Source organism: Aythya ferina (genome assembly GCF_964211825.1).
Source record: "Aythya ferina genome assembly, chromosome: 10".
NCBI classification, from domain to species: domain Eukaryota; kingdom Metazoa; phylum Chordata; class Aves; order Anseriformes; family Anatidae; genus Aythya; species Aythya ferina.
In genome coordinates, this window is record NC_140306.1 from 48,735 (window position 1) to 67,693 (window position 18,959).

At 42.2% G+C, this 18,959-nt stretch overlaps 1 protein-coding gene across 1 annotated transcript in view; it reads left to right on the top strand.

Moving 5' to 3' along the window:
- Window positions 1-18,959, top strand: part of FGD5 (FYVE, RhoGEF and PH domain containing 5) — a 101,043-nt gene that overhangs the window by 34,239 nt on the left and 47,845 nt on the right. Inside the window, exons 3-5 of the mRNA XM_084530930.1 lie at window positions 1,692-1,821; window positions 12,242-12,300; window positions 12,409-12,439. Coding sequence (XP_084387056.1) covers window positions 1,692-1,821; window positions 12,242-12,300; window positions 12,409-12,439 — 220 coding nt within the window. The remainder of the gene's footprint in view (window positions 1-1,691; window positions 1,822-12,241; window positions 12,301-12,408; window positions 12,440-18,959) is intronic.

The window sequence follows — 18,959 nt, forward strand, 5'->3', positions numbered from 1 at the left end:
AGAGCTACAAAAGCACGATAATAAGATTTCAGAGGCAATGAAGACTAAAGAAATCATAAACACTAAATAAGGCATGCTGGTGTTCAGACCAGTTTGGTTGGACAAGCCGTCATAGAATATCCTGAGTTGGAAGGGACCCACAAGGATTGTCAAGTCCAACTACTAGCTCCATGTGCGACTACCCGAAAATCAGATCCTATGTCTGAGATTGTTGTCCAAACACTCCTTGAACTCCAGCAGGCTCAGTGCCATGACCACATCCCTGGGGAGCATGTTCAGTGCCCAACCACCTTCTCGGTGAAAAACCTTTTACTAACACCCAGCCTGACCCTTCCCTAAAACTACCCAGAATTCTACTGTAATACACACAAATGTCAGGTTTTGTCTAAAGACAGCAGGCTTGCCCTATTTGCTGAACACTGCAACCGACTCCTTGAAATTTGTGTAATACTTGAGGCCACTGTGGTGAATAAGCTGCATATAAGCTCCCACAGTGATGCTAGGGCCAAAACCACGAATCTGATCCACGAATATAAAAACAGAGTAAAGTCAGGTGGGGAATAGGTCGATGTTATCACTGTTATACTTGGCAGTCCTATTACCAGTGCTGTAAAATTGAGTCTTGTGTTGCAGCACCAACAACTGCCCCAAAACTGGCTGGTAGTAAAAACTGGTACTAAAATGGTTAGTAAATTGAATAATGCTAATGGATAATTAGATAAAGTTCAGAGATTTTAGAATGATTAAATGATAGGAGGCATCGTATGACACTGATACATTCACCTATTTCATTTAAAAGACCAGGCAAGAGGATAACTTCAACACAACCTGTGAGCATCTGCATGGTAACCATATTTGGAAGGCTGCAGTCCGGGAGACAGAGGTTTAACCAAATCCACTGTCTGGAATTTGTCACTAGGCATATTGAGATCAGCAATAAAAGACACCTTTCAAACACAAAGGCCAGCCACTACCTGGGGAACCTCCCTTTAGTCATGTTTTGTGAAGGATTTGAAACAACTGGCAATTTAAATCTAAATATATGTGTGTGTGTGTGTGTGCTGTTACATTTTCCTGAAAGAAAAATAATGCTGGGAAATCCTTGGACTGTATTACATTAACAGATTCAGCACTTTCAATTTCATTGCTTTTTCTGGATTTTCTGGATTCCCTTGAAACAACTCAAGGATGATGGGATCTGAGTTACCTTGTGCTGTAATTCCAATGGTATTATAATTACACTTTTCTTATCCTTTTAATGTTTTCACAGAAAACTTACAATGTTTAATTTCCATTTCTACTAAGCACTGAAATGTTAGTATGATTTTATTACATCCATTTTGAGGGATTGTCTCAGGAAGAACAAACAAGTTCTAGTTGCAACTATGTATGCACCCAGTCAAACTTTTTGTTCCAAACTGAGCCAGAAAACTGATCCTATAGGGAAGCTTGAACGAGTTCACTTGTTTCCTACTGCTCCATTCAGATTCTTCTACTTGTCTAAATGGTTGCTGTTCAACTTGGCAACAAAACACAAAGCTTGAGGAATCTTGATTCCAAGCCTAGAGGGTCTGCAGGGACACCTGGTCCCCTGAGTGTTTAGAACTGTGCAATGTGTGGATTTGGTGTGTCTGAGCAACAGCAGGTGTCTGGAAATACTGCCAATGAGCTGGTCTGTTCTTTCTCTACAGTGCCTACACTGAGCCTTACAAGGTGTGCCCGGTCTCAGTGATACCTGTGGAGGTCATCACATCAGATGAGGAACAAAAGAGTTCGGAAGAGGAGGAAAGCAGCCAGGGTGATCCTAGCCTCATCAACAAGGTAAAAGAGCTGCACTAGCAACAATTCACCCCTGTAGCATGTGGCAGAGCCAAGGAACTGCTGTTCTAAGATGGATAGTAGAGGCAATGTAGCCAATAGGAAAGGCTTGACATGAATGTAATGAAAAACTTCTCACTCGTGAGAAGGATCTGGATGCAGTCTTGAGAATTTTAAAGCTACACTGAATAAAACAATGACAAACACGCTATTGGAACAGATTGTGGTTTGAGCTCTTTGTTGACTTGAAACAAATGAAATGGTCACAAGCAATCTAATCTTTTTTTTTTTTTTCCTCTGATTTGCATGATTTTTTTTGGCTGCTTGTTTCACACTGTTTTGGAAAGGGAAAAGCCCTTAAAATTGTGACAATTCCAGTTAAATGAAAAATATTTTCCCTTCAAGTTCTGCTAGTTATCTAGCAAACCATGAGCATTTATAGAATATACACTAGTGTGTTATCTAAGCCCATCACATTTCTCAGCATTTAGTTGTGATGCTAGTGGAGGATTGACAAGAAACTTGTGCCTTATGTCCAAATGGGAAATGAATATAATCACCAAGCACTTGGAAGGAAATTTAAGGCTGCTAAAAACAATTTTATTGACATTTTTATAGGCTTTTACTGAAGATATTAGGAAATTTCATTTTTATTTCCCTTACTGCATTTCATGCCTTTTTATTTTTCTGTTGTGCTGGGGTAACCACACTTTTTAGCTGTCACAGCAGAAGGCAGCACTTATAGAGCAAGCATGTGCTTTAGAGTCTATCTGGAGGTATCCCTCTAGCTCTTAGGACTAATACAAACCAAATCTCTACACATGCCTGACAGAAAACATCAGCACAGGACTGTTTGTTTGATCAGACTTGTTTTCCCAAGCTGATTGTCATCAAGGATCACAGCACGCAGAAGACCTGGCTTCTACAAGCTCCTAGGGAGCTGTCTTAGAACAGCTACATCTGAATACTGGCTGTTATTTCCAAGCTGGCTGATGAACTAGAGCATGTGGCTATTTAGCCTGACAAGAAACAGGCCAGAAGGGTACACATAGCCTTTTCTGCCAGGTTTAATTCTAGCTGTGGGAGGATTAGCCCTCCTGCAGTCACTGGGCTCTATCTACAGACTCTAAAATGAGGTTGGAGCAGCAGCAATTTCATTCTAGGCTAAGCCATTTGTTTAATATGCCAAGGCAGGGGCCTGTGCTTGTATGCAGGTCCAAGAAAAGATCTGGAATTGACCCAGGGAGACCTTTGAGTTTCTTTGTTTTTGTAGCCTCGCAAGGGCCAAAGGCACTGCAGGCTTCACTTTGGACAGACTAAGGGGGTCCTGGGAACCATCCTGTCAAACCCTGCATGTCCCAGCTGTCTCCAGGACCCAGGCTCTTAATGTGAAACACCTGATCTGGGCAGCCAGAGTTCTAACATGAGAACACCATCTAACACCTTCAGTGCTGCTACTGAAGGCTGTGTGAAGCAATAACCGAAAGATGCCCATGGAAGGGCCAATTTGATAGGGAAAACAGTCAGTGCAGGGTCCTGAAATGAAGGATGCAATATATCTAACTGTACTCTTTCTCCCATGCTAGTAGTAGAACAGTAACGGTATGGGAATCTTCCAATGTCCCCCACAGCCCTCACTGAAGATTATCTGTCAGAAATACAGGCTTCCAGTTCACCATAATTAAGAGTGAATGGGATAAATTCCATCTGTTCACAGCTCTTGCCTCAGAAAGTGCTGGTATCTTTACAAAGGACAGACAGAGGACTGTGTTTCTACCCTACTGCTCCTGCCTCCTTTTGTTGTCTTTGCACGCAAATCTTTTGGGTGCCAAGGGAACATTAGCTGCCCTGTCAAAGCCTGACTCAGGAATGACAAAGGGCAAAGACGTTGTTCAGCTCCCCAGTGAAATGATGTATCACTTGGAGCAAAATCCTCAGGGCAACACGGAGTGGCTGTAAAACATGAAAGAGTTCAGAAGCACTGTCACTTGGGAAGAACTGGCAAAGACATGTTGGTCTACATGCCAAAAATAGTACCATGGATTTGGAAATGGGCTAATTCTGTTAAAACAACTGTTTTGGACTGGCCTACTAGGAGCTGAATTTGGATTTAGAAAAAAAACACATATGCACACACAAAAAAGAACCCTCTGGGGTTTGTTGGTTTGATTTCTGGTTTTCCCCTCCTTAGGGAAACTTAGTTTAAATAAAGACCTGAAACAACCCAGATGATCAAATCTCCTACCCATGTCCAGATGTATGATTTCCATTTGCATTGACTAGATTTAACTTATTGCCTTTCAATTCATCTGTATGAAAATGAAAGCATAGTGTTTCATTTTCTTTCTCACTTGCTTTCTCCTAGTCTCCTTGTCAGAGAATTGCAAGATATCCAGTTTGCAGCAGATTTTTTCCTGTAATGTTTCTTTTTAAGGCTCATTTTTTAAAGTAAAAATAATTTTAAAAATCAGCTTTGTACACACTTTTCCTGGAATTGTTTCAACAGCTGGGCTTCTTTGAATCCCTGCTCTCCTGGGGACCAGATTCACATGAGTGTGGAAAAATTTCTAGGGCCTGCTGAAACCCCTGTTCTGTAAACAATTTGAATCATAGCCAATAGTATATGTTGAGGTACTTTTGACATTATCAACTGTATTTTAAAAAGCAAAGAGGGGCTTTCATCTCTATTGTGTTACAAGAAGTTTTACTACTAAAAAGCCTTTTTGGAATGAGGCAGGTATAAAAAAGTAGAACAGGAGGTGGGGTTCCAGATTTTGCCTTTATTCCACTAGGTGTACCATAGACCCTGTGAAATAGAGCATTTGTCATCAGAAATCACCTGGTAGTTTTGAGTCTTCTGTGTAAGACTGACAGGGAAAATCCACTCTTTCTGGTTAAATGAGCACTTTATTTCCTTCTCTCTTCACTGTACTGGCGTGCAATAACAACCTAGAGAACTCCCAGGCAGCAAATGCTCCAAGTATTCTTAACCTTTATGATTCTATATGGCTGTATTATAAAAAGTGATGCCCTTCACTTATGTTACAGATGGAGTTCATACTTTTTTTCCTCCTGCTAAGCTAATTTGCAAGAGCTCCTGAGACATCCCTCATTCATTTGTCTTATATATATGCTCATTTAATTAAATCCCTTCCAATTTATCAGAAGTTGACACATGACTGTTCTGTATTGGGCTCTCAAGGTTATATGATGGCATTTGAGGTGCACACAGAGAAAAAAAAAATGAATTAAGGATTCCAGTTAAGAACAAACCACTTATATCAAATAAAATAATGACCTTCCCTACGTCTCCTACCTCTGAACCTTCACTGACTAGACAAATGCTCAAAGTCCAAGTTGTAGAACCCCACATTTTGCATGTTACCATTGAGCTGGATCCAAGCCTGTTTTGTTATTGTTGATGTTGTCGTTGTTGTTTTTCCCTGCTAAAAACCAGATAAATCCTGAGCTTAACTGTTCAAATTTGACTAGAGAGCAAATCCAAACTGAGATTGTTTTGCCAGAACTAGGTCACACCTGCACTTTACTGTTTGTGCAAGCATGAGTCCTCAGACAGCTCCTTTCTTCTGGCTTCTGCTTTAGACTGGGCATTTTCCCCTGTTGGTTTCCCTGTTCGTTACTAGCCTGTGACCTCTGATTGCCATGATCCTGAAGGAGCCCCAAGACGAGTCTTTCACCACACCTAAGTCTCCCTGTGGCCAAAGACAAGGGCCTGGCAAGGAAGAGTGATTTTTATGCTAGATCCAGAGAAAAGCAAAAACAAAAAGTCTGATGCAGATTAGAGATCAAAATGGCAGGCAAGGCAAAAAGCTAGGTGCTAGTGTTTAGGTCCATTGTGGGCACACCGAGCCTTTTGAGGACTTCGCTGAGATAGTATTAAGAATGTATCTCACCACCTACCACCACTTTAACGTTGACGATCAGGCAAGCCAGGACAAACAACTGCAGGACAAATGACAGCAGAGGTTGCAGCAAAGCCCCCGTCCTGGTGAGAAGGTTTTCTGAGGAAACACACAGAGATGAAGCACAGAGGTTGGGTCACATGGGGAGGGGAAAGGGGCTGTCAGTTTAAGAATTATTTTCTAGAGTGTCTTGTAGAAGAGCCATGTTCCTGTAGCAACACCAGAACATGTTGCCTTGGACTCAGCTTCAAGAGCTATTTCCATCATGCTGTTTGACCCAGACTGTATGTCACACATATGCTAAGGGGTGTGGATTGAACAAAGTGATAGGCTTAAAAATGACCCCAGTAGTCAATGGAAGGCATTTAGACTGAGATCAACAATTTCCACCACTGTGATAAGAGTCTTAAGTATTTCATTACAGGGTTCCTTTGGAAGGAGAAAGCAATGGCTGGGTAAACAGAAAATGCTAGGAATATTGTAGCAGCATAAGCTATTTTAAGAACTCTGTTGTATTTAGGAATGACATATAGCAAACCCTACATTAAAACAGTGGGCAATGGAACAATTACAAATGTTCTCTTAAACCTGTCTATAAACACAGCAGGGAGTTTGACCTGAAGAAGTGAAGGGATCCTCAGAAGAAGAATAAGAAAAGAATGTGATTAACCTGTGTGAATCACAGATGTCAGCAAGGCTTTTGACACCGTTTCCCACAGCATTCTCCACAAGAAACTGTCTGCTCGTGGCCTGGACTGGACACTCTCTCCAACCCCAAAGCAAGGCTTTGCACTAGCTAGGCTTCCAAGCCAAACAGACCCTGCCAGCCTGCAGAGGGACTCCACTTACACCAAACACCCTCACAGGGTGAATTTCCATTTGCCAGCAGTCCTGGCTAACCTATTGTGTGATTTCGTCCTGTTTTCTCGTTGTACATGCTGTACATGTACATGACATTTGAGTGTCATCATGCGGCACTTGCAGGGCAACTAGGCAATCAGGCCCAGTCAGCATGGGTTTATGAAAAGCAAGTCCTGCTTGACAAACCTAATCTTCTTCTATGACAAAGTGACGTGCTTAGTGGACAAGGGAAAGGCTGTGAATGTGGTCTACCTTGACTTCAGTAAGGCTTTTGACACTGTTTTCCACAGCATTCTCCTGAAGAAGCTGGGTGCTCATGGCTTGGACTGGTGTATGCTTCGTTGGGTTAGAAAATGGCTGGGTGGGTAGCCGGGCCCAAAGAGTTGTGGTGAATGGAGTTAAATCCGGTTGGAGGCTGGTCACTAGTGGCATCCCCCAGGGCTCAGTATTGGGGCCAGTCCTCTTTAATATCTTTATTGATGGTCTGGATGAGGGGATCGAGTGCACCCTCTGTAAGTTTGCAGACAACACCAAGTTAGGTGCGTGTGTCGGTCTGCTCGAGGGTAGGAAGGCTCTGCAGGAGGATCTGGATAGGCTGCACCGATGGGCTGAGGCCAACTGTATGAGGTTCAACAAGGCCAAGTGCCGGGTCCTGCACCTGGGGCGCAACAGCCCCAAGCAGCGCTACAGGCTGGGAGATGAGTGGCTGGAAAACTGCCTGGCAGAGTATTGGTGAGTATTGGTGGATAGTTGGCTGAATATGAGCCAGCAGTGTGCTCAGGTGGCCAAGAAGGCCAACGGCATCCTGGCTTGTATAAGAAGCAGTGTGGCCAGCAGGTCTAGGGAAGTGATTGCCCCCCTGTACTCGGCTCTGGTGAGGCCGCACCTTGAGTACTGTGTTCAGTTTTGGGCCACTCACTACAAGAAGGACATGGAGGTGCTCGAGCGAGTCCAGAGAAGGGCGACAAAGCTGGTGAGGGGTCTGAGGAACCTGCTTTGGCAGGGGGGTTGGACCTGATGATCTTTCGAGGTCCCTTCCAACCTCTACAGTTCTGTGGTTCTGTGATTCTGGAGAACAAGTCCTAAGAGGAGCGGCTGAGGGAGCTGGATTTGTTCAGCCTGGAGAAAAGGAGGCTCAGGGGCGACCTTATTGCTCTCTATAAGTACATTAAAGGAGGCTTTAGCGAGGTGGGGGTTGGTCTATTCTCTCATGTGCCTGGTGACAGGATGAGGGGGAATAGGCTACAGTTGTGCCAGGGAAGATTTAGGTTGTGTATTAGGAAAAACTTCTTTACTGAAAGGGTTGTGAGGCATTGGAATGGGCTGCCCAGGGAAGTGGTGGAGTCATCATCCCTAGAGGTATTTAAAAGATGTTTAGATGTAGAGCTTAGTGATATGGTTTAGTGGAGGACTTGTTAGTGTTAGGTCATAAGTTGGATAAGGTGATCTTGGAGGTGTCTTCCAACCTAAATGATTCTGTGATTCTGTGAACACCTTTAAAAATTACAGTCTATTGAGTACTCAGGAAATAAATTAATACAAATCCTAAGACAAGTAATAAAGCCATAGCTGGAGCATAAAGGACAGTTCTCTCACCCAGAATACAGATATGTCTGCCAGTTAACTCCATGGGAAATCAAAAAGTAAACCAATCTGTATGCAAATACTGTCTAGTTTCACCCTAAAACCAGCAATACATTACAAGGAAATGTACACAGCCAGGATATGAGAGATGTGATCTTCTCTTACCCTGCTGGCAAAATGGGAAAATCTCTAGTGAGGTAGATAACACATAACCAGAGTAAGATACCATAAAAGAAAGTGAATTCGGACCAGATGTGGCTGGATTTTATGGCAATGAAAACTCAAAGCATTTTGGCTAGTCATTTAGGACTTAGGTTTTTTATATTGAATCCCAGCGAGACCAGAGGGGTGCTCATTACAATTACATAGTGCTGTGCTGGGGGGGGGGGGGGCACGAAGGAGAACTCCGTACATAAAAGATCCCAAGCACTGTGCTTGTGAAAGGGCAGCACTAGAGGTAGAGATGCTCCACGCTACTCCCAGGTACTGAAACAAAAGGCAGTGTCCAAAAAGGGGGCTGCAACCCAGCATGGCACATGGATGGCATCTGTGCCACACACAGTGAGGGAACACTGAGCTCAGCCACAAAGGTCTCACAGCAAGCAGGGCAGCTACTGTCTCGTGGCAGCTGTATGCACAACTGCCTTTGCTGCTCCTTATGCATTTCCACTGGGTGGGCTTGGTTTCCAGGCTCCATTAATCATTCTGTTTTGCAAACCTTTAACCTTCACATACACAACCCAAACACATGCTGGAGTTGGGAGTGACAGATTTGTGTGCCTTGAGGAAGCACCTAATTCAGACGCCTTTCAGGGGACAACTCTTGATTTATATCATTACCCAGCTTCCCCAGGGGAGCTGAAATCTAGCTCTTCAAGGAAGGCGCCTAGGAGGCAAAAGATGTGGACTGCATTTCTTCTCACTGATTCATAGACCCAGCTTGAAAAAGCCATTTGTTCTTGTAGTGCCTCAGTTTACTGTTGGCTCCACTGTGACATCATTGTGAACTACTGGATAGTTCATAATAATTACAAAAGGGACATTATGAAGTCACACAGCTCAGAGGCTGAAGCTTGCAAACTGCTCTAAGCCCTTGATAGCAACAGTAGCACTGTTGTGCTGGGTACCATCCAGCACAACGCTACAACACACCTACCCTGAGGGGTCTGCAAAATAAGACACACAGATGGGAAAATGGACAAAGGGATGTAGTTTGTCCATGTCAGCATGATAAGGCAGCAGTAAACACGGAAATGGAGCTGCTGATTTGGTGTCTTAGCTAGTTACCCTGCTTTTCAAATGCAAAGGGTTTCTTCTTGAGTACTCAAATGGCTTGTGCAATACTAGTGCTTCAGCTCTAGTGAACAGTTCTTTGATTTGCCTGTGCTGCACTTAAGCCATATAACCCTGTTTCAGCCCCATGGAGGCAGATTTTCCCCCAGACCCAAGATATTTAAGCTGGATCAGAACACCAATCTGTTTTTTATCATGGTCCTGCAGACAACTAGGCCAGCTCAACCGTGTGTGGGCACTGGGCTCAGAGAGCAGTGACTGACACAGGCACTGACGTACTATCTCATCAAAGCATGGCCATTGAGGGTCCAAGTCAAATGCCTTGGCATTGTCCAGAGCAAAGCCAGAGTGTATAAATGACTCCGTGGGGAGACATCATCCCTGCAGTAATGGGATGCCTACGACACAGAGAAGGGAAGGTGATGAGCCACATCAGTAGGCTCTGCATGGGCAATTAGCCACTATTCACAGGCATACTGTTCACTGCTTGCCCCTTCTCAACCCAAATGTTTTTTTCTGTCAGGAGGCACAAAAGGGACGTGAAACCAAAAGTTGTTCAGTTCAAACTGCCTAAGACTAATAATTAACTTCAGCTGTGCTCACATGTGTGCTGTGTTAAGACCTAAAAGCTTTTATGTCTTTATGCTGTTGTGCTTTTGTATTTGCAACCTTCCTAGCACCAGCCTGTTTTTCAGAGTAGAGAGAATGGGGAGGATGAGGTGATGAAGCTATGAGACAAGAGGATTCGATGTGGCAGATTGCCAGGGTTTCCAGATAGCCTCCTGGCCTCTCTCTGCTAAGCAGAGGCTCTCAGCAGGGCCTGGAGTGCAGCCTCTCAAGTGGGAACTGGAAAGGTCCCACACCGCGGGGAGAAAAGATTACCAAAAAGGTGGCAGCATGGCTTTGTTATAATAATCACTTGGATTTTGTTTCAGAAACGTTATGGTTGAGGGACTTGCATCCCCTCTATTCCCTGTTCCCAGAAGTCTGTCTCTGGACACTGTCGTCAATCTCAGAGTTCATTTCCTGGTTAAACAAACAGCAATTAAATAACACAAGACAGGCAACGCCTAGAGACACTGTCTCCAACTTGCCCTAGACAGGTCATGTGACACTGGGGTCCCCGTGTTTTGTCTCTTGGCTAAGACATATTAATCACAAGAGGAATTACAGAGTGCGACAATGTGTGTATGCAAATAGAGAGACAGCTTGGATCGCTGGGGAAGTGGACTCCATGTCTTGGCTGTGTGGAGCCAGGCTTGTCCACAGAGGATGCGCTGGGCAGCCAGCATCAGTCTAGGTGACCCAGAGAGAGACACTCTCCCTTCATTTGCTGTGCTCTACCTGTGTAGAGGAAGTGAGAGAGAAGAGAAAACTCAGTGCTTTTGGTGTGTTCCTCCAGCAGTGGGGACAACCAGGAGACTTTGGGAGGGGAAGAGAATGGAATGGGATATCAAGCAACTCAGACACTGCATTATCACTTGTGCCAGGACACCTGTATCCCAAGGGAGAGCTGATAGGGAAAAGGGACAGAGAGGAGAAAGTCTGTATTTGCCTTCCACTGGCTTAGATATTTTTTACTGCTTAAATTTGTTGTTATAATGTGAATACGTAACTGTTTATTGATCTGTCAAGCCTGATTTGAGATGTCAACATTTATACTTTTACGAGGGGTCTCAATTAAGCTTTGTGTTTTTTTCCTGACAGTTAGCAGCCCCCTCATGCAGAATTAGTGGAGAAGATGTAAACACCAACTTCCCACCTGTTGCATCAAGGGACTGCATCACATCTCAGCAAGTCCCAGTCTCTCCTGAGTAGGCTTTCAGAAGCAGGATCTGTAAGGAATGGGTTTCCAGAACAGCTGGTCTGGCACACAATGTCACTAACTCTTTCTGCTGAACACATTTCCCCTGAGCCCACTTTAGATCAATGAAAGCTGCTTTTCTTTACTACTGCTAGACTGTTCTAGTTCCCTGCTTCACTACTGCTACGTAAGTCCAACTTTCCATAGTAGATTCCTATCAGTAAATATTTCCACACTTTGTTCATTTCTTATCATAAGAGTGAGTCATGACATAGGACCAAAATACCCTTATTAGCCACTTGCACCTTACAGCTATATACTTTGCTTCTTTCACAGGTTTCTGTGTCTAATGAGTTGTCTGCCAGTTCTGTAGATGTCACTGAGATTTCAAACAATGTTGCCTGCAGGAGTAATGAACTGTTTGCTTTCTGGAGATGCTTATGACCATTTAATTTAGACATTTTGTTTAGTAAGCAATAAAGTTACTTGCCTTGTTTGCTTCCACAGGTCTCTCAGCAGTTAGAACACTTTGGAATATGAGCATTTTGATAACAAATTCCCATTTCCATTTAATTGAGAGTAGTAAACATGTTAAGAGCCTTTACAGCCATGAAGCTAGCTTATTCAAAGCTAAACATTTTCTGCATCTCTGACAAATGTTGGACTTGTAAAAATCAACAGAAATTTTCTCTTTTTCTTCCGTAAGAATACAGTTTTTTCAAACCTTAGCAGCTATTATGTTGTACTATACCATTAGCACTTGAATTACACAAACATGTCCTAGAGTCCTTTCCTGTTATGGAAAGGACTCCAGGAAGCCAAACACTGAACAGCAAAGAATAAAAATCTGGTCCCTATCTTTACTGAAGGAATATGTCAGTTCAAAGTGCTCTCTAACACTGTTTTTCTTCTTGGTGTGAGACATCTCTTAATTCTCTCTGGGTTTTGCTGTTGACAGAAGGAAGGCCAGTCCAGAGCTTACCTCATTGCCCAGGAGCTGATGTCTTCAGAAAAACTGTGAGTTTATTGTTACAACCTGTCTGTTGCTCTCCTAAAACTGAACCTGTGCAATCTACCCTTATTTATTCAGCAACGGCAATGAATAAAGTTTGTTTCTTTCCCCAGATATGTGGAGATGCTCCAGCAGTTACGTATGGTAAGTAAATCATTTTAATCACTGAAATCTAATTGCTGTCTTAGCTGCAATTGAGGAGACATAAAAACATTGAAGGGACAGAAGTAAATCTGAGGAAGAATGGCTTACTGTGGAGCAATGCTTTTTGCAGCATTGTAAAGGAATATGTCTGCCACTGATGTGCTCTTGCTGTGGATTCCAAAGTCTAGCATTTCTCATTCACGTGGAAAAGCATTGGCCAACAGCACTTACTGGGGCTGTGAGACTGGTGTAATATGCCGAATAAGCCTAGTTCTGAGAAGGAGATGGTGATAAACAGGGGTAAACCCTAGAAAATTTTGATTTAGAAACATTTATGGATGCAAGTGCCTACTGTTCCCCTCCAGCTGGATGGACTCCAAGCTGTTGGTAATCCCTAATAAAAAGAATCCTCATAAAAATTACAGCTCATAGGTTAGTTAAGGAAAAGTGTGCTTGAATGCTAATTTTATCTGCTGCAGCACTCTGATGTTGGCTCAAAGGTAAGAGGGAATAAAACCAAATAGTTTTCTTGGCTTGTCCCCAAAATTTGACTACTCTCTGCTCTCCTGCTGGGGAACTCATCCACTTTCTAAGCAGAAAAAATTATTACAGAAAATAATAAGAACTACCCAGATCTTGGCCTGTCAGTCCTGGAATTACAGTTATAAGGCATGAATATAATTGTCTCTGCTTTTATGATACTTAATTATCAGGTTTGGATTAGCTGGTTAAAGTATCACGGAAAAGACACTGGTAACAGTTGTGTTATAACTGGGAAAGTTCTTCTATTTCTGCTGATCATCATGTTTACTTGGAAGCACTTCTTTGGTTTTATAGATGTTACAGTCTTGTATATATAGTCCAGAATGCTCCACTAAATCCTCTTCTGCTGGGATTTTGTTGCCATGCCTGCCAGTCCCACTCCAATAGAGTGATCTTACCAGTGTTCTGCATTATTTCCTTAGGTATGAAAGTTAGACAACCAGAAGAGGAGTTAAAATTTTCAAATTAAAATTTTAGATGGGCCTAAAATAAACATTGAATGAATGCAGTGGTTTGCAAAGCCACTCAGAGGTTGTGAAATGTCAGTTTCCCTGTCACAGTTCCCATCATCTCAAGTTAGAAAGTTCAGAAAGATCACTATCTTTTTCAGAATGAGATTTTGGGTGCACTGTTTTGGTTAATGACTTTTTTTCTGCAGTGGAAAAGTATCCTTCCTCCCTCATCGCCAAATGCATACATTCCTTTAGAAGCTACTGGAGGCTTTTTCCAGCAGAGTCACCAAGAAAGATAAGATTTGATTGCTTCTATTAGTTGGCTTTTTCAATTGTGAGGATGTATGAATGGTACCTTGGTTAGAGGCTGAGGTAGAAGAGACAAACGTTTTCACACTCCACAGTTTAGAATAGATCAAAAATCTTTATAGGAATGGGATCAGGGTTTAATTTCTATGTTTTTATCACGTACCTATATCCCTAGCATACCCCATCTCTGCTGCTATCGCCTGGTGTGCCTGCTATAGTGGCATTCACAAATAACTTGCAGGTTTCTTTTTTGCAATCACATTCAATCTAGAAGGCCACAGTCACAGCAACATTATCTTTCCCATCCCACCATCTGTTGGATCTTCATGTTCACCTATTGCCCAATGTCATATTCAGGACATCTAGAGAAACCACTACCGATTTTACAACAAGTAAGTCCCTCAGACTACAAAGATAATATTGCCTACCTGAGGCTTCCCAATACTATCATAGTAGTTACAATGAACTAATTACTCTTTTCTGCATATTTGAATAGCATTAGGAATAATCACATCAGTAGAAAATACCTCTTCGCTGTGCACTCACTGTTGACACAGGTCCCACTGGCAGATGTCAGTAGCAGCCACCAGTGACCACACAGTCAACAAACCGCTCAAGCTGCAAAACACCATTCATGGCCGGCTAAGACCAAAAGCTTCCATGTCAGCACCTCTCAGCACAGTCAGACATTTCTCTCTGTTCCTCATCACCACCTTTCTCGAGAAAACACTTTCTAAGTGCTCATCTTGAAGTCTTGAGACTCATTTTCTTAAATAAACCCATATGTTGGTGAGAAAGGCAAGGAACTAAACCACACCCTATCTGCTTTCATAAAGGAAAACAGGCTTTTCTTAAGCCTACAACAGGAGCAGTTTCCCATCTCATTTCCAGGCTCAGCTGGAGGAGCTATTCGTTCTGCATAATGGGAATCTGGTCATTCAGCAGAGACTTTACTAAATTGATTGATTGCCAAAATGATGACATTTCCATACATCTACTCTGCTATTGAACTGAAAGAGTGGAAACATCATGTTAGCTCACAAACTTGGTATCAGGTGGTGTGGTAGAAGTGATAATAACCTAAAGGGTTAGCTGTTATTTGCCCTGCTTAAAGGTAATGCAGTTCTTTGGAGCTGGGAGTTAAGAACTCATTCTGGACTGAGCAGATGGGACTGGCTGGGCCTTGCAGTCCAAAGCAGTCCCTGATCTCTTGTTACTCAAGATTTAGTTTTCTGAAGTTGATTAGACTTTGCATTTACTCCATAATCATTTAATCATCAAATTTTGATGTTCATATCTCCTATTTTTTACCCCATTAATGTAGTCTGCACTTGTCCTCATTTTAGTGCTTGCTCCTGAACAAAAATGTTGCAGGTTGCTTTCTGATGTTTCACCCATCACCTTGGAGGGCCAGGAATCTGGTTTATTTGCTTCCATTCAGCCAGTCTGTTTCCAATTACTTTACTAACTATATACAGAGTAAAGTTAATGTGACTTAGAATGCCTCAGGATCCCAGTCTGCATGGGATTAAGCATTTGCTAGATAGTGTATCATGTTCATGTTCATTTGTCTTTTGCCTTTGTACAGAACGTTGTTGGTTTTTTATTTGTTTGTTTGTTTTGTTTTGTGGTGTGGTTTTTTTGTTTGTTTTGTTTTGTTTTTTGTGCATAGAACCCCTTAAAGTCATTATTACTTCCCTCCAAAGCATTTAGCAAATTAAGGTACCCAAAAGGGCAGCACTGCACTGAAAGAAAATCTGCCCCAAGTACCTCAGTGTTCAAATGCCTCATTGCTGATTTGCATTTTCTTCATAACAGTGGTACACAGTTCTTTCAAACATCAAGGCTCGGATTTATGCTTCCTTGGAATTTGGAGATAGTCTGGAATAAAAATGTGAATGAATATAACGTGCTGGTTCCCTAGTCTTTGCAGCAGTATGGGATCTAGTCCTACACTGGGAATTGCAAGACTCCTGACTGCAAAGTAACTCTCAGGAAATAAAAAAGAACAAAATCATCTTAGTTCCCAAGTCATTAACTTAAAATGACCTAAATGCAGATTATCATGAAGTCAGACTCACTGGTTAATCTCTACTTTCAGAATTCTTGTGAGTAGCACATTCTCAAGAACAAAAAATAAACATTATCTGATTCAGGAGCCACTATTACATTAGACAAAATAGAACACCATCTTTCTAAGTATTTACACTCCCGGTGAATGATTAGCTGAGCCTTTTTTACTGCTGTAAATTTCTTGGATGACATTCAAAGTTCTGCTGGACCAATCAAGTCATTATTTTCCAACTGAAATGCTTTAGTGAATGGACTGGGCTGAATAAATGAAGGGATAGTTGGCTGTTAAGCCCTCTGAAGCTATTATAAAAGCCTGAAATGCAGTGCCACAAAATAATGGCCTACCCTCACTTACAGTAGGCTGACTTTTTTTCCCATTCATTTATTCATTGTGGCCTTCAGCAGCAGTGGGAAAATAATCATGTATCTTCCAGAGAGCTCCTGCAGTGGAACATTGAGCCAAAATAGCTTTCAGATCATCTGTATATCTCTTAAAAGAAGAGGGAAATCATACTACCTCACTTGGCATAAGGACAATTCCCTGGTAACAAGCCCCATTGATACAGTATTTGCAATGCACATTTTACAGCTTGCCAGTTCTGACACTGATTCATAGAGGATGAATGTGTGCATTTTTCTGCATGTGAGTGTGCGCTGAAGTCAGGATTCCTGACCTAGATTGTACCCTTCAGGGGCAGGATAAGAGACTAATTGTGTCTGCTGTGGTAGTCTGTGTTTTCTGCTGTTCATCTGGCATTGTTTGTTCTGGGCTCAGTAATGAGAAGTTTGGGAAGATCAACTGTTCAGTGCAGATCAAGGGTCACTCATTCTGCTACAGGAGATGTGCCACTTTTTAATTCAGGGCTGCCACTTTTTCTTTCATAATTAGGAGAGCAGCTGCTGCCTGTAGTGATGATACATCCATGAGGCAAACTTGGAATCTCATGCCTGTGTTTAGCTCTACCATGGATACCCTTTTCTCTCCCTTTGAACTTTTCATCCTCCCCTCAAGTGTAATGCCTAGACATCTAAAAGAGACTTGGAGCCTCTGATGTATTGTATCTGTTGAGTCCACCTTCATTTTAGAAGTGTTAGTGGCTGTAAAAGTCTGCACAATTTTATGTGATCAATGTAGACTTCAATTATATAGTCTGGGCTGCAGAAGGATTGTCTGTTGTCCTCCCTAGCTCATTCACAATGTTCAAAAATACTCACTTCCTAATATTACCAATGCATTAAAACATCTGCTTGACTTGGGAAACATTTGCTATTCTAGATATGAAAAGTGATTTCTGGATGCATGCATGTGCCATTATTGTTTGAAAAGTATAGAAGTCCAAATGCTAGGTGGAAGTCGTGGTGTGGGTATGGTAAATATGCTGCGTGCAGCCGTGATTTCTGCGGTTAAAGTGTCACTATCCCCACCTGACAACTGAGGCAGAAAAATACTTACGGTTTTCCATTAACAAATCTGCTCTGTTCACTCCCTTTGTGCATTTTTTCTCAGCTTTGTTCCTTTTGTGGAAACTCACAGATCTCTCCAGCCAGGATTCTCCCTAAAAACTGTGAAAATATCATAGGTGAATTTGTTCGCTCATCAGTCTTTTTCAGTTCTTTAACAGAGTTGAGTTAGAAGCAGGAAAGCTGATACAACCATGATAGCGTTAGAGGTCAGACCTTTGGCTGGTATAAATTTATAGTTTTTCTCTGACAGATGACTGCAAGAATAGCGGATTATTAGGTTCTTCAGAGCACTGTAGGAGTCTCCATCCGAATTAAAATTTCTTTCCCTCGTTATCAACATCATGAAGACAATTTGGAAGACACTTTCACCCATCTTTTCATGGGTGAAAGTGAGAGAAAAGGGTGTCTACAAACAGGGCGTATATATGAATGCTACCAAGAGTGTGGGACACAGTTTGTGGTGGTTCATTGATGGGTATAACAGGTAGGCACATGGTGCTCTGACTAAAGTGAGACCATGCAACAGGGAACAAACAGGTAGAGACTTTGCTTCAGCACCCAAGACCTTGAACATACTACTGCAGGCATTCAGACCTTTTCTAGCCCAGTTACAGTCTAGCAATGTGACCCTTCTAGTTTCAGTGAACACTTTTTGGTCACAGAAATGTTCTTCCTTTCAAGTACTTCTCTTGAACTGGTAAGCATGGCTTTGCTCTACAGTCATCACCGCACCCTATAAATTCATAATTTTATGTCTGGCTCAAGTGCACACCTGATGTTAGGAGCACAGTGCTGAGAGCCTATGAAAAGGAACCTTCAGTCCTGCCGGCAGATGCTGTCTCACCTTCTGCTCTCTGATGCTGTCTCACCTTCTATAACATTATAATGGTGTTGGACACCTTTCTGTTTTTCTGCCAATGTAAACAATATACAGGAACTAGGATTTCCATTATGATTGGATTAGCAATTTATACACTGCTGCTTCTATAGACAAACAGATAGGAACAGAAAACAAGGAAATCTAGCACCTGATCAGCATTTCTTGACCAATTTTAACAGCTTTTATTTCAAATGGAGCTCTCTCTTCATCTGCATCTTTAGCTCAAAATCTTGACTTTCTCTACTCCAGTTTACTCACCTTTCTAAACTACATAGTTGCTTTTAGCCTGTTCTAGGTGGGAGACTGAACAACTTTTTACAGTAGGTAGAGACTGTTTTCAGTCCTATCATTTCCTAGCTACCCCTACTAGACAGGTTGCAGTAGTCCCTGGGTCCTCAGGGATCCATAGACCATTACTTGAACATTACTGAATTGATCTAACTTGGCCTGTTCTGTTATACACAGAAAAAAAGCAAACATAATCTGGATCCAGACTCAATTACTGTATTGTTAGAATATTTTCAAGTAGAAGTTAAAGAAGACAAGTCACCCATCAGAGCAAATTAAGATAATTTACACATACATACAGGCAGTTTTTTTCTCCTGGGTAAAATACTTGCCTAAAGCAGTAATGTATCCGACAAAAGATTAGTTTTGGTTCCTTTGACTAATGTCCTCTGAGGTTAAATATTCTCAGGTTGATAAAAGCTAACTGGGAGCAGGGCTGAAATGCAGAAAGGACTGCAATATGTATCCATCTTGTAAAATGACTTTTGATATGCATACCGAATTGCTACAG